At 34.6% G+C, this 15,096-nt stretch overlaps 1 protein-coding gene across 3 annotated transcripts in view; it reads right to left on the bottom strand.

Annotated features, from left to right (window-relative positions):
- Positions 1–2,726: 2,726 nt before the first annotated feature.
- LOC128868405 (dentin sialophosphoprotein) overlaps positions 2,727–15,096 on the bottom strand; it is a 120,105-nt gene continuing 107,735 nt past the window's right edge. For all 3 annotated transcript variants that reach the window (XM_054110469.1, XM_054110465.1, XM_054110464.1), the window contains 6 exons: positions 9,795–9,951; positions 7,237–7,403; positions 6,879–7,035; positions 4,014–4,180; positions 3,760–3,942; positions 2,727–3,658 (listed from right to left, as the gene is read on the bottom strand). In XM_054110469.1, coding sequence (XP_053966444.1) covers positions 3,471–3,658; positions 3,760–3,942; positions 4,014–4,180; positions 6,879–7,035; positions 7,237–7,403; positions 9,795–9,951 — 1,019 coding nt within the window. In that variant the 3' untranslated portion in view covers positions 2,727–3,470. The remainder of the gene's footprint in view (positions 3,659–3,759; positions 3,943–4,013; positions 4,181–6,878; positions 7,036–7,236; positions 7,404–9,794; positions 9,952–15,096) is intronic.

Genomic DNA, 15,096 nt, shown 5'->3' on the forward strand with positions numbered 1-15,096 from the left:
AGAGGAATTGAAGCTCTCAGACGGGCCGCGAATATAAAAAATACGACACACACACACACACATAAATAAGTAAGTATGTAATACCTGGGAAGGCAATGCAAGCCTGCGGGTGCACACAAATCACTTACATTCTGATGCGAACTAATAATACAGTGCCACTAAAACTACCCGAGACAAATTAGAAAAAGACAAGTGTGAGTTATTGATTTATGTATGTAGATGTGGATGTATGGGACGTAATTTGTTTGAAATGAAGTAATTTACCCTTAACGGCCGAAAGGCCCCGCTACGGGAACATAAAAAGATTTCAGTTTTCATTTCATTTATTTATCATCGCTGTAGTTTTCTTTTACAAATATTGCAACTTTGTATATACATACTGGTTTGTTGATCATATACTGCCAAGAAATATTTACCGTAATACATTGATATTCAGTGTAGTTTGCGATTTAGAAGCTTATCAGGTGCAAATACATACATACATATGTATAATGTATTGGCGTCTTCCAACTTTCGAGTAGTTCTATTATAATAAGGTTTAATTTATTTTTTATTTTAAAAATAAATAAACATAATGAAAATTTCAAATAATAGATCATGGAGAAAATACATATATAAAGACGAAGATTATGAAAATAACAGTAGTGAAGACGAGTGGATGTTTGATTTGAAAAGTGTTTGAGAAGAATTTCCTCAATGTGAATATAACACCGATGATAATAGTCGATCTGATAGTGATGTGGTGCAAGCTAAAAGGAAAAAAGTTCGATGCCTTTCAAGTAGCAGTGAGGAAAACAACAATATTTCCAATGAAGATCTCAGCCAGGATGATGACGATTGGGTTGATGTTACAGAAAACGACCCCAACACAATTAAAATACCTTTCGCAACACCTCCTAAAATACCAGGCCCCCAAGCGGTAACAGAACCATAAAAATTTTTGCAATTATTTTTTACCGATGACGTGGAAAAATGTCGGAAAAGAAGAATTTCTTGCTTTCATAGTAACATGCTTTCATGAACATGGTGCAAAATACATGAATATTGAAGCAAGTCACATTCCATTTTATGCAAATACCTTTACAAGGGATCGATTCAGTAAAATTTTTTCGATGTTTCACTTAAGCGGGGCCTCTTATCAGTCGGCTTCAAAAAATCGATTTGTTTTGTTTGCCCTCAAAATTTTATAGCGGAATTTAAAGTGATTTCGGAGTAACAGGGCTGTGTACCGTCCCTCGTGTGGGTATATGTACTGTCTACCTTCTGAAAACTTTGAAACACGTTTTCTCAAAACCATGTTTTTGAAAATGGCGTGTAAGATTAAAAAAAAAAAACTACGAAAGTTATCGGTGCAAACCGATAATCTATATAAAGATAATTAAAATGCGCAACTAATTAACTAACAAAATACAAAAAAAAATCATTTTTTTAATGTTATTTAACACCTTTTTTGAAAAAAAGCGAAAAAGCACTTTTTTCAATAATTAATTGTGTGTTCATTTATTCATATTTTTTATACAACAGTAGTCTATTATATGCGGGAAAGCCTTCTGAATAAGACAACATTTTTCTTTTGTGTTTCAGGTGAAAACTACGACCGCAATCTTACACGCCGTTTTACTAGCGCGCAACGAGAAGCTGTGCGAGATCCCTCATATGCCCGCCATTTTGTTTTTTTATTTATGTTAAAAAATTGTTTATTACTCTTCAATAATGCCTTCAAATAAATGCAAAAGACCTGTGTGTCGCTTTTTTCGCCTCCAAAAAAAATTGAGAAAAAAACATTTTTTTGAAGCCACTGATAAGAGGCCCCCCTTTAGGGGGGGGGGGGGGGGGGTGGTAGGGTTTTTAGGGTAAAAAAAATCGATTTTGGTTTATTTAAGAAAATGAATGTACATAATCTCAAGAATGTTGTGTCCAAATTTGAAGTCAATCGGTGCAAAACTCACAAAGTTAGAGCATTATAACCGTTGGCCGCTCCGACTCGGCTACCTGCTATAGAAAACTTTAAATCGATTTTCTGGAAAACGACGTTTTTCAAGTCGGTGGACACTTTTTCTCTGAATCTACTCGACCGATCTTCCTGAAATTTTGTACACACTTTCTCTACATAATTACCGAGGTAACCCTGGGAGGTTTTTTTTTCAGTTTTTATTTATTTTACAATAAACAATATTATGCGATTTATCGTCTAAAAATCGCACTTCTTCTTCAAATGTTAAAAAAAATTGAAAAAAAATTTTTTTTTAATAAAAACTCGACAGGGTTACCTCGGACAATTGATTACCTAATGAAAACTCTTTGATTTTTTGATTTCAGTCCGGCAAATTGCCTTTCTGTCCACGGCAAATTGCCTTTTTTTCGAGACGTCTGCGTAGATCTGCTGTCAACGGCTCAATTTTGTATATTTTCTTGTGAAAATTTTTGAAAATATTTTTGAAATATGAGTTTACAGTATACTAATTGGATAAATAAATTTACATGAATCATCTTTCCAAAAAAAATTCATAAATAAGTGCATATTTTAAGTTGAACTAACCCTAAAAAAAAAAAATGAAACAAGGCGAATTCATTATTTGCTTTTTAGTTGTTCAATACTTTGCTTTGGCAATCAAACTTACAGAACATTGTTGTTGGTGTAGTGCCACCACCTTTAATGAATGCGCCTTGGCGGGTTTCATGAACTTATTGCAGCCCAGCAGTGACAATATAATAAAAAAGCAACAACGCCAATTTTATCATCCAAAATTTATGTTTATTTTATTTGTATTTTATAGCAAAATTGTTTTCATTAAATTCACAATCGCGAATACATTCGTCTTAAAACATACATACAAGTATATGTAAGTAGGCATATTTATGCGCGTTTGCACTTTTTTAAATGATTCGTCACTGTTTGTCTAATAATTTTTTTTTAATTTTCTCGAAAATCGTAGGGTAGCGAATAAATAATTTTTGATCTGTTTGTTTTTAAAATAAAACCTCAGTTTCGATTGAATTCAAGTTGCGGCGGTTCAACCGTTTAGGATTTTGTGGTTTTGATTTTTTCATTTTTTTTCTTCTTCTAAAAATAGTTCGGTTACAGTTAAACATTTTCCCATAACAAAGAGCTTTTCCCCAAGTTACATTATTCGATTGCTTTTATGTCTCTCTCTCTCTCTTTTAAATTGTAATATGGGTTCGCTTTTGGCTCTTCGTTTTTTTCTTTTGTTGTTTTTGTTTTTTCTTCAAAAATCATTATATTCAGTTTTCTCACGTCTAATTTAGACGATCGTTGGCATTGGATGATAATTCGTCACAATTTTCATTCCTTTATATATTTCACATTTTTTCATTTTGTTTTTGTCGTCTCCTTCATTAAAATGTTTGAATAGTTTCCTCTAATAGGTGGTTTTGTTCCAGTGTTTTTTCTTTGTTTGGTTTTTGTAGTGTAAATTCAACTAACACCCACTAGTAAGTAGCTCAACTTATCACGATTGTTTGGGGTGTTGCGGTGGTGGCGGTGGCGCTGGCTTGAAGCATTGCAGTAGGAAGGCAGTGTATAATAAGAAACAAACAGCCAATGCTATGAGCGCATACATGAATATATTCAGTTCGGGTTGACGGAAACGATTCTTGCGCAACCATTCCAAAACCTCATCTTCGGAGAGAAGATCACCTAAGGGGAAAATTCGAAATCAATTAAATGCAGTTTTCAACTACTAATTAATAAACGTTAGTATTTATGTATGTATGTGTGAGCAATGCACAGCAACTGACCTCGATAAATGCTGGGGAACCTTCGTCGGAAATAGACCATAGCTGGCAGTTTTGTAACGCCCCATTTTTTGGCATAACGCGAATCGGCCATCTTCACAAATGTTATATCCAAATTATCTGTTTCACTGTCGATATTCTCAAGTTTTTCTAGTGCGGCAGTGCTGTCTTGCTGATTGTGCTCATCTGCAAAAGTGAGGTTATGGCAGTATATATTTTTGCATCAATTTGCTTCACTAAAGTATGTTAAGTCTTACAAAAGAACACCGTTATAAATTCATTTTCTTCCAGTAGTTTATCCAACATTTTACGATTGACCTCCTCAATTTCATTTTTAATTTCGAAAACATCTTGCGACGTTAGCCAGGTGATAATCTTGTCGTGTTGATGTAAGTCACCATCGTACAATACAGGAACTTGTTTTCTGAAAAAAAAAAAACAGAAGAAAACGAATATTATGAGTGTATTAACGGGTGATCAGATTGGAGGAACTTTTGCCAATGAGGGTTTTTTGACAGATCGCGCGTCGCTACTGTCAAACTAAATACATAGTTTTTTTCAGTATTCATTGAAATTTCATCATGGAAAGACTTACGCCTCAACAACGTTTACAGGTACAAATCGTACAACTATATCACGAAAATCGACGCTCTGCGAAAAGTGCCCAACGCGCGCTCAGACGAACTTATGGTATGGTGTACATAACCGTCCTACCGAACGCACTATTCGGCAAACCATCGGCAAAATTGAAACTAATTTTACATTATTGGATGATACGCGACCGATTAGACCACGTACAACCCGTCGTGAAGAGAATATTACGGGCGGCCGCCGTGGGCGAATGAGTTGGTGCGTGACTACCGTTCGGAATTCAGAGAGAGGACGTCGGTTCGAGTCTCGGTGAAAGATTAAAATTAAAAAAAAAGAGTTTTCTAATAGCGGTCGCCCCTCGGCAAGCAATGGCAAATCTCCGAGTGTATTTCTGCCATGAAAAAGCTTCGCCGAATACCCGGAAGATTCAATTCGGCGCCGATCTCAACAACTAATGGCACTACTTGGGTGATTTTACGCTTTGGGCTCTTGTTAAACTCGCCGAATATCCGCATTTGAGGGCACGAATTTTGTACAGCGATGAAGCACATTTTTGGCTTAATGGCTACGTCAAAACGCGAAATTGCCATATTTGGGCTGAAGAGCAACCGGAAGCCATTCAAGAACAGTCGTTACATCCATTGAAAACAACCATTTGTTGCCAACTTTTGAAAGGGACTATCTTCGAAAAGCTCTCAAAGACGAGGCTGGCGCCAATGTAACCGTGAATGACGAACGCCGAACGCTATCGCGCCTTGAAAAACGACTTTTTGGCGCCGGAAATTGAAGTCCATGACCTCCACAACAACAAGTTGGTTCCAACAAAACGGCGGACGGGGTTACTTGCTAAATAACCCGTGAAACAATGGATTTATCGCGTCGTCGTTTTGGTGTACAATTTATCGCTCATCTCGAACCAGTGGATTGGTCATCAAGATCGTATGATTTCCCACCTTTGGACTTTTGTTTTTTGGGAGAATGTAAAGTCTAAATGCTTTGTGGATAAGCCAGCTTCGATTGAGTCAATGGAAGCCGACATTACTAAAGTTGCTCACGAGATACCGACCGAAGTTCTCCAGCGAGTTATTCAAAATTGGTATTTACGGCGCAGTTGCGGCCAACATTTGAAAGGGATTATCTTAAAAACGTAAATGCCAGGAATGGTTCTACACAAATATAATAAAGATTACCAAATAAATTGGAATCTTCGATTTTTTATTTCAATTTAAAATCCGATACCTCTAAATTGATAACCCTTAATTATCAATTGAACTTTTAATAACATATTTGTTGATTTTATTTAAAAAAATTATCAATTCCTTTCAGGACACGTATTTAGGTGATGCGTCGCAATCTTTCGCTGGAGAAAGCGTTTTTCGTCCAAAGGTCGCACACCTCCGAGTAGGTGGAACTTGAAGAGGCTGATAAACTCTTTTGCCGGGTGTGGGACAAGCTCGAATTTTTGTCCGACATGTGCCAGCCACCTCAGCAATATTCTTCAAAATACGTGAGCGAAATTTTCAATGCTATTAAAAAGAACAATCCCACTTTTGTCTACAAACACGGTCTAACTTTGTGAAAGTCGAACCAATGAGTTGAAACAAGTTGCACGCATGCGATAATATTGAAAAATGGTTTGAGTAGCTTTGCAGGTAGGTAGGTATATAGGTTAGATTGCAAGAGTACCACGGGTACACTACAAGTAGCACTAGAGTGGACTTTTTTTAACATAGTGTAGACCACTGCCTGCGAAAGATTACAAAACTTAAAGGAAAAAAAACCTACAAGCCTCCAGTGCTGTTGATGTAGAGGAGAAGAGTTAAGGGATTTAGGCTGCATAATTGCCTCAGGATATCCCCAAAAGGCATATCAAGGAACCTCAAGCGCCTAACCGCTAGACCCGGGCATTTGCAAAGAAAGTGTTCAAGAGAGAAGGTCCAACGATCATTTTCCCCCACCAGCCGATTCGGTTGATCGCTTGGCAGACGCTCCGCGTGGGAAGGCTCATTACTTTTCAATCAAACCCTGTATGTTTGGCGACGATAGGGCCTTGATCGCAGCTTGACCAACTGAAAAAATATTTATGTCTACCTCCCAACAGCGATCCCTAAGCATCGCGAAGGCCTCTGCTTGAAAAACAGTACTTGCTTTTGGTAGTTTAAAGGATTGGCTGATTTAAGGAAAACCCTCGCTCCAACACCAGTTTCCATCTTGGATACATCGGTGAAAACAGAGGTGCCTATGTTCGTGCACACTCTCGCCTCTTTCCAATCCAGCCTGCTTGGAAAGATACCCCTAGTATAAACCTCCAAATCCAGGTTGCTGATGGAGAGATCTGTAGGAAGTACAGAGAAGGAAACAGAAACCTGCCTGAAAATGTTACCATGTCCTACAGAGAATTGCCTCACAGATTTGAGCTATATATGTACATAGCCATGAAAAAGCTCCTCACAGACTTTATATACGCACTCGTAAATAACGATCAACCTATACCTGACCAATCAAGCCCTTTGTGTGCTTTGTGTACTCACCTGAAGTATACCAGTGAGGGTATATTCACAACATCATATTTTTTAGCCGCTTCTACGCTGGCGATTTTCACAAAGTCAATGCCAAACATATCAGCTTCGCCATCGATCTCTTCAAGCTCTTCCAGAATCTCCTCACACTCGGCGCAATCTTCATCATCTGCGAGTGAGTAGAAAAGTAATTTATTCAAATATATAAATAATGAAAATGAAATCTAATATAGTAATATATAAATATATAAAAAAATTAAATTATTTTAAAGCTCAGAAATTTCTTTGCATATTTGCTCTATAAGTAATGATTCCGATGCTTTTTTTTTAATTCATGCGTTTTAAATTTTTTTAAATTATCGATACTCACAAAAGAATACCACTAAGAGTGTGGAATCCACCATCAAGCGTTCCAACATACGTTCATTTACTTCCTCAATTTCGTCTGCCAATTCGCGATTGTCATCATCGATAAGCCATTCCAAAACCGACTGTTCGTTTTGTAGATCGCCCTCGAAGAGTAAGGGATTGCCGTTTCTAAGAAGGTGACCATAAAATAAATTAATTAGCAACGAAAATCTGTTGTACGACGTGAATACACTAAGAAGTTAAAAATTCATATTGATTGCTGGGCCTCTTTTTAAGCGGAACCCTTTGTTATTAGAACGACATTTAGTGCTTTTCTCTTTCTGCTGCGTAAAATCGCTAGATCTCATTTTCAGCCTAATCCTATTTCAATCACTTGGTATTTTCATTGTGCGACTTTATAGACTATGAATGTGCAGTTGAGAGAATTCGTTAGGCTACGCATATCGTGGTTCTGTTACTCCGCTTGGCGTGGCAAGTTTCAGCAATTATAACGGAACCAGAACTTGAGATGACGTAGTTGTAGAGGTTTGTTCACTAACAATTTTCTCTTTCATTTCTATTACAGGGAAGAGTTTCCTTCAACTTAACCAAATTTTTATTTTGATTTAATTACAAAAGCTGACCATTCGAACGTTTTTTCTTAGTTAACTCACATATCTTAACTACGTTTACGTCAAGACAGAGTTACGCTCTTTTATCTCCTTCAATCTTTGTACAGAACCGGTTTCAGTTGTCTCCATATCAGACATCGGCGCCCCCTTGACTGCCGCTAAAGGGAAACTGCACAATTTCTTTCTTAAAAAAGCTCAAGACAGATTGAGGTCTATCTTATCGTGTGCTATCTCAAAAACACTTTGGCCTCAATACGACAGAAAAGTGTTGAGGATCCCCCGGTATGCAATTTCCAAACTCTTAGCGGCATTATCCGGTCACTGGGTGAACGGAACTCTTGCGGAAAAGCTTGGACTTCCGTACAGTCCCCATTGCAGAAGCTGTGGAGATCCTGCAGATAAAGATACTGTTTAACACTTTCTTTGCAAATGTCCGGGTCTGACGGTTAGGCTCTTGAGGTTCCTTGGTGTGCCGTTTTGGGATAGCTTGAAGCAGTTCTCCAGGTTAGATCCGGTCTCAAATGCTCGAAAAAGTAGTTAAAAGTAGATGCATCAAAATTTAATTACTCAGACGTTCTCGTGGCGATAATAGCGACGTCAGTTTCCCATTATTAATGCGGCCAGAGTATGGACTGCAACAAGAAAACTGACATACTTAATGCCACTGGAAAGGATTCAACGACTCGCTGCTCTGTGCATAACAGGAATGATGAAAACCACTCCAACGGCGGCGCTGGAAATGATACTCAGCATGCCACCTATTGACCTTATGGCGGAAAACCTGGCAGCGACATCTGCGAGGAGGTTAGTGGTTGCTGGGGTATTCACCTGTAGATCCTTCGGACACAGCTCAATAGGAAAGTGGAGCTCAAGTTGCACAGACTACATGACTCCGTACTTTAATTGGGAGAGAAGGTTTCGCACTACAATTGAAGAGGAGGGATGGCACAAAGGCATGAAGCCTGGCCATAGAATTTTTCACATCTATACAGACGGCTCTAAAACTTTACACGGAGTGGGAGCGGGTATTTACTGCTCAAAACTAGGGATTAGGTAGCCTATCAAGCTGTCAGACTACAGCAGTATTTTCCAAGAGGAAGTTTTTGCTGTGGGGAAAGCCGTGGAGCTAGTCTACACAAGAACAAGAAAGAACTCAACAATTAATGTATACGTGTACAGTCAAGCAGCAATAACCTCATATTGCATTAAGTCCAAAAATGTCCAACGGAGCAGCGAGGCCATAAAAAGGCTAGCCGCAAACAGTAGGATGCATATCTATTGGGTACCTGGTTACAAAGGCATTATGGGGAATGAAATAGTAGATGAGATAGAAAAAAGTGCTGTTAGACTACCATTTGAACAAGAGAACGATGTACCAAAACCGCTAAATAAACCGCTTAACTATTGAAAGCACTAGAACTAATGACAAACAACTAACTCAATTCGTACTTATGCTCTCGCGAAAGGACTGCAGAACTATCCTAGATATGCTGAGAGGTCATAATCTATTGGCTGCACATGCGTACAATACAGGGATTGCTAACACGGACACATGCAGAAAATGCAGAGAGGATGTTGAGGAAACTTTAGAACACCTTCTGTGCGTCTATCCGGCATTACTAAAAACGCGTTTAAAATGCCTGGGAGCCCCATTGTTTTTGGGTATGGAGGACGTCTCACATGCGGATCTCCCAGCTCTGCTTAGATTCGCCAAAAGCGCTGACATCCTACATGATGTCTGCTTTCAGTATTCATAGAGGTCGGTCTCCATCTGGTATCGCTAGGGACCAAAAGGTCTATACGTGGCTTAATGCCAACCAGGCTAACCTAATCTAACCTATCGGTTACAAAAAAAGTTCTGATTCCCCTTACAATTGAGCTATTTATTTTAATTTATAAAATAACTACACCTAATAAAGAGACACCCTTTACACGTGTGGTACATTACCGGAAATACACGAGCGCTGGGAATGTCTTGATCGAATAGCGTTTAGCCAATTGTGGGTCCTGTATCTTAACCATATGAATGCCAAAGACGTCACATTCATCGTCGATCAGTTCAAGGCCCTCGAGAATTTGATCGCAAATATTACAGTTGATTTTGTCTGCATGAAGAAAATATTTCAAACATAATTATTGAAAAAACATTTATTTAAAAAAATAATAAAATAAAATATCGAAAAAGAAAATTTTAAAATGTTCGAAATCAATAGAAATGCGCTTGAGTAATTTTATAGCTGTTAATATTTTATTTGATTATTGAGATTGAGAATTAAGATATAAGAATTTTATAAATTATAAACAGGCAAGGCGTTTCCATGCAAATTCTTCTCAAAATTTTAAGATTAATATAAAAGTTATTTACTCGTACTCTCAATTAATTGACATTCAAGAAATTAGTATTTGGTCGTCTGGATTAAAATTTTTAATTTTGTTTCAAAAATATTTAGCAACCTACAGTCGGAACTCATTATGCGTGACTCAATTAAGCGGCTCCATTAACCATCTGTTATTGACTGCGACTACCATTGCCTTAACGGAAGAGGAAGCAAAAGAAATTTCTACGCTGAGCAATTTTAAACCAAGTGATCCAAGTATTTTGGCTTTGTTTGTTTTTTTTTATTTGTAGGCTTGAGTATAATTAATAGTGGACTGATAAAATTTTGAAAAATGTTCAATAATTTTGAAATTTACTCAATTTTGCAAATCTTGGAATAGAGTTTTTGAAGTGAAATATCTTTTAACATTAAAACATATACATATATTTAAATAATTTGTTTCTAAAAAAATGTTAATTTTTTTAATTTTTAATTTTCTTAAAAAATTTTGGAATGTTTTATTAAACAAAGTTTTTTTTGCAATTCACTTTTTAATCATTATTTTTCGTGAAAAATTTAAAAACTTTGTTTTAATTTTTTCTTAAACAATTTTTTTTGCAATTTTTAGGCCAAAATACACTTTTTAAACAATTTTTCATAACGCTTTTTTTTAATTTTTTTATTTTAATATTTTCAAAAATTTTTGAATTTTTTTGTTTTTAAAAAAATTTTTTTCTATAAATTTTTTAGGCTAAATATACATTTAAAAAGTTTTTCAGAAATGTTCCAATTTTTTTTTCTTGAAAATTTTTGTTTTTTCATATAATATAATTATAAATATAATTTTTTTAAATTTTTAGGTTATATATAATTGGAAAAGCAGAATTTGTTAGTTTTTTGAGAAACCATTTTGTTTTTTTCTTTTTGGAAGAAATCCCATAACAGAATTTTTTCTATTTTTTTATTAATTACTCACATTATGCTGAGTAATCTCTGCAAGTTTCATTCTTACGACTTCTCGAGTTATGTTCAAATACGCACAGCGGATCAGTGCAAAATGCTGCTCTATCCGCTTGCAAATCGATCAAAGTGTCGGCTACGTTCATTGATAAGCAGACTCATGGTATTTTTCGCTGATTCGATGTGCGTGTAAATATTGGTTATAACCCGAAAAGTTATGTGAATCTCTTATGACGCTTACAGAGACTACTCAGCTGTAAAAGAAAAAAATTATTAAAAAACTTGTTTTGTTGTTTGTAAACAACTTCTAAAAGAAATACAAAAAAAATTTCTAAAAAAAATCGAAAAAAATTTTTCTCCAAAAAATTTGTTTGCAAAGTATGAGTATTTTATAAAAAAGTGCAAAAATTTCTATTTTCCAAAAAATTTGTTTAAAAAGTATGTGTATTTTATCAAAAACAAAAAAAATTTCATAAAATTTCCAAGGAAAAATTTTTTCCACGAAAAATTTGATTCAAAAGTTTAAAAACTGTTGAAAATTCGCAAAAAAAAAATTTTTTTCCAAAAAATGTCTTTGAAAAGTAAGCGTATTTATCATAAAAGAACGAATTGCAAAGAAATGCAAGAAGTAATGAAAAATTCTAAAAAATTCCAAAAAACACTTTTTTTTCAAAAGTATCCGCAATTTTTCAAAAACAAAAATAAATGCAAAAAAATTTTTTCGCAATAAATTTGTTTAAAAAGTATGTGTATTTCAGCTAAAAAAAAAAGATTCCAAAAAATTTCCATAAAAAATTTTTTTTCACGTAAAATTTGTTTGAAGAGTTTGAAAACTGCTGAAAATTCCCAAAAAAATGGTTTTGAAAAGTATGCGTATTTTATCATAAAAGAAAAATTCAAAAAAAGAAAATGCAAAAAGTTTTGTAGAATTCTAAAAAATTTCCAAAAAAAATTTTTTTTTCAAAAGTATACATATGTACATATGTAATTTATCAAAAACAAAAAGAAAAATTGCAAGAATTTCCCAAGACAAAAAAAAATTTTTTTCCAAAAATTTTGTTTGAAAAGTATGTGTTTTTTGTATCAATAAAAAATGTAAAAAATTTCCAAAAACAATTTTTTTTATAAAAAATTTCTTTGAAAAGTATGTGTATTTTTATTATAAAAAAAAAACAAAATGTTCACGAAAAATTTCTTTTAAGAGTTTGAAAACTGCTGAAAACTCCAAAATTGTTCCCAAAAAATTTGTTTGAAAAGTATGCATGTTTTATTATAAAAGAAAAATTCTAAAAAATATCCAAAAAAAAAATTTTATTTTCAAAAGTATATCTAATTTATCAAAAACAAACATAAAAAACGCAAGAAACTCAAAAAAAAAAAAAATTCAAAAATGTAGATTGAAAAGTATGTGTTATTTTTTATCAAAAAAAAAATTGTAAAATATTTCCAAAACAATTTTTTTCACAAAAAATTTCTTTGAAAAGTATGTGTATATTTATAATAAAAAAAACAAAGAATCCAAAACAAAAATTTTTTTTCACAAAAAATTTGTTTTAAAAGTTTGAAAACTGCTAAAAAAAGATTTCACAAAAAAGGAAGATGTTCAATAAAATTTGTTTGTTCTATCAAAAACATGAAAAAAAAAATTTTTTTAATTTCTAGAAAATTTGTTTTTTTGCAAAGTATTGTATTTTATCATTAAAAAAAAAACAAAAATAGCAAAAAAATTCCAAAACAAAAACTTTTTTCCCAAAAATTTTGTTTGAAAAGTATGTGTAATTTTTTATAAAAAAAAGTCCATTGAATTCGTTTGAAAAGTATGTGTATTTTATCAAAAACATACAAATTTTTTTTTTTTAATTTCCAGAAAAAAAATTTTTTTGCAACTACATATGTATGTGTATTTTATCAAAAACAGAAAAGAAATATTGCAAAAGATTTCCAAAACCAATTTGTTTTTTCCAAAAATTTTATCTGAAAAGTATGTTATTGTAATTTTTTATCAAAAAAAAATTGTAAAAAATTTCCGAAAGGAAAAATTTGTTGGAAATGTATGTGTGTTTTTATGTAAAACAAAAAAAAACTAGCAAAAGATTTCTAAAAAAAATTTTCCAAAGTACCTATGCATATCAAAAAAAAAAAAAGACAAATACAAAAAATTTCCAAAAAAGATAAAAAACTTTTCCCAAAAAATTTGTTTGAAAGGTACGTATGCATATTTGATCAAAACCAAAAAAGTTAAAAGCGTTACAAAAAACCGGAGGTATTTCACATTAAAAAACTTTGTGCCAAGATTTTCAACATTGATCAAATCTCAAAATTTTTCAAGAGTTTTTCAATTCACTTCGTATTATACCCAAGCCTACAAAAATTGGCAAATTTTTAGAAAAATTAAAATTAACGACAATTTTTCAAAATACTTGGCTAACTCGACACGGAATCGTTCCTTTATCCATCAGACAAATCGATTAATTGATTAGCCTAAGCCTTCTTCTTCTTATCACCTTGAATAATCGAGTTCCGACTGTACTTACAACAAAAAAAAATCATAAGCAAAATAAATTAGAAAGCACAAAGAAAGTTTAGCAAGTCATTCGAGTTAAAAGAAAAAGATAGAAAAAAAAAGAAAACGCCAAAAATGAAGGTATTCGTTTCCAAACTAAATACAAGAAATACAGGGTGATCCAATTATGCGCACGACATTTAAATTTCAATTTAAAAAATAAATACAGGCTGATCCAATTACAATTTAATTATACTGATCCTTTCAATATGCGCGAAATTAAGTTCCTCAAGCTTTTGGTTGTAAAAAAAAGTGTGGGATTGTGATCGTGACTGTAACTTGACGCGCTTCAATTATTCAATTATATCGCATATGAAAATGTTTAAAGATCTTCTCTAAAGCATCAAGATTTTTTGCCGAAGCCAATCCACAGAAATGGCACCTAGATTGTTTAGGTTATCGAAAAGTCTTCTTCTTAAATGATACATTCACTATCTAAGCTCTAGGGCACAAAAGGTTATGAGGTCGAAGTGCAAACTTCATGAACAACAGTCTAAACTCTAAACATGCGCCTCAAACGTATTTTCTTTTCCCGGATAAGTGACTTGAATTTGAAACACCAAGTGTGACCAAATTTTTCTCCATTTGACCTTCCCAAAATACTATTTTATCGCCTCCGCAACGTCGTGGAGTGGAAGAGTGTTGTTGAAAAATGCTCTCTCGGGATCGCTGTTGGTAGGGAGACATTAATATTTTTTCCGCTAGTCAGTGAACTCCTATAAGGAGGAACTCAAACGTCTCAAACGAGCAGGAAATATTTCCCTTATCTGGGTTCCTGAACACAGGAATATAGAGGGAAATGAAATGACAGAACCGGTTTCAGCTGTCCCCCTCTCAGACATCGGTGTCCCCTTGACCGTTGTTAAAGGGAAACTACACAATTTCTTTCTAAAAAACGCGCAAGACATATGGAGGTCTGTCTCATCGTGTGCTATTTCGAAAACACTATGGCCTCAATACGATAGAAACAGAACGCTTAAGGTGATGGGAATCCCCCGCCATTCAATTTCCAAATTCATTGCGGTGTTCACTGGTCGCTGGGTAGTGGATCGGTACTCATGCGGAGAAGCTTGGAATTCCGTACAACCCCTATTGCAGAAGCTGTGGGGATTCTGCAGAGAAGGAGACTCTAGAGCATTTTCTCTGTAAATGTCCGGCTCTGGCGGTTAGGCGCTTGAGATTCCTTAGCGTGCCCTTTGGGGATGACTTGAAGAAATGCTCCAGCCTAGATCCCCTTTCTCTCCTCCACTACATCTTTTCACAGGTAGTGGTCCACATTATGGTATCAAAACGGCACGTAAATGCTACTTGAAGTATACCTGGGGGGTACTCTTGCCATCTTACCTACCTACCTACCTACCTACCTACACCGGTGATGAAGCAGCAATCCATCCTGGGTCCGTCAGTGT

This window comes from Anastrepha ludens, chromosome 6, assembly GCF_028408465.1.
Source record: "Anastrepha ludens isolate Willacy chromosome 6, idAnaLude1.1, whole genome shotgun sequence".
Taxonomy (NCBI): domain Eukaryota; kingdom Metazoa; phylum Arthropoda; class Insecta; order Diptera; family Tephritidae; genus Anastrepha; species Anastrepha ludens.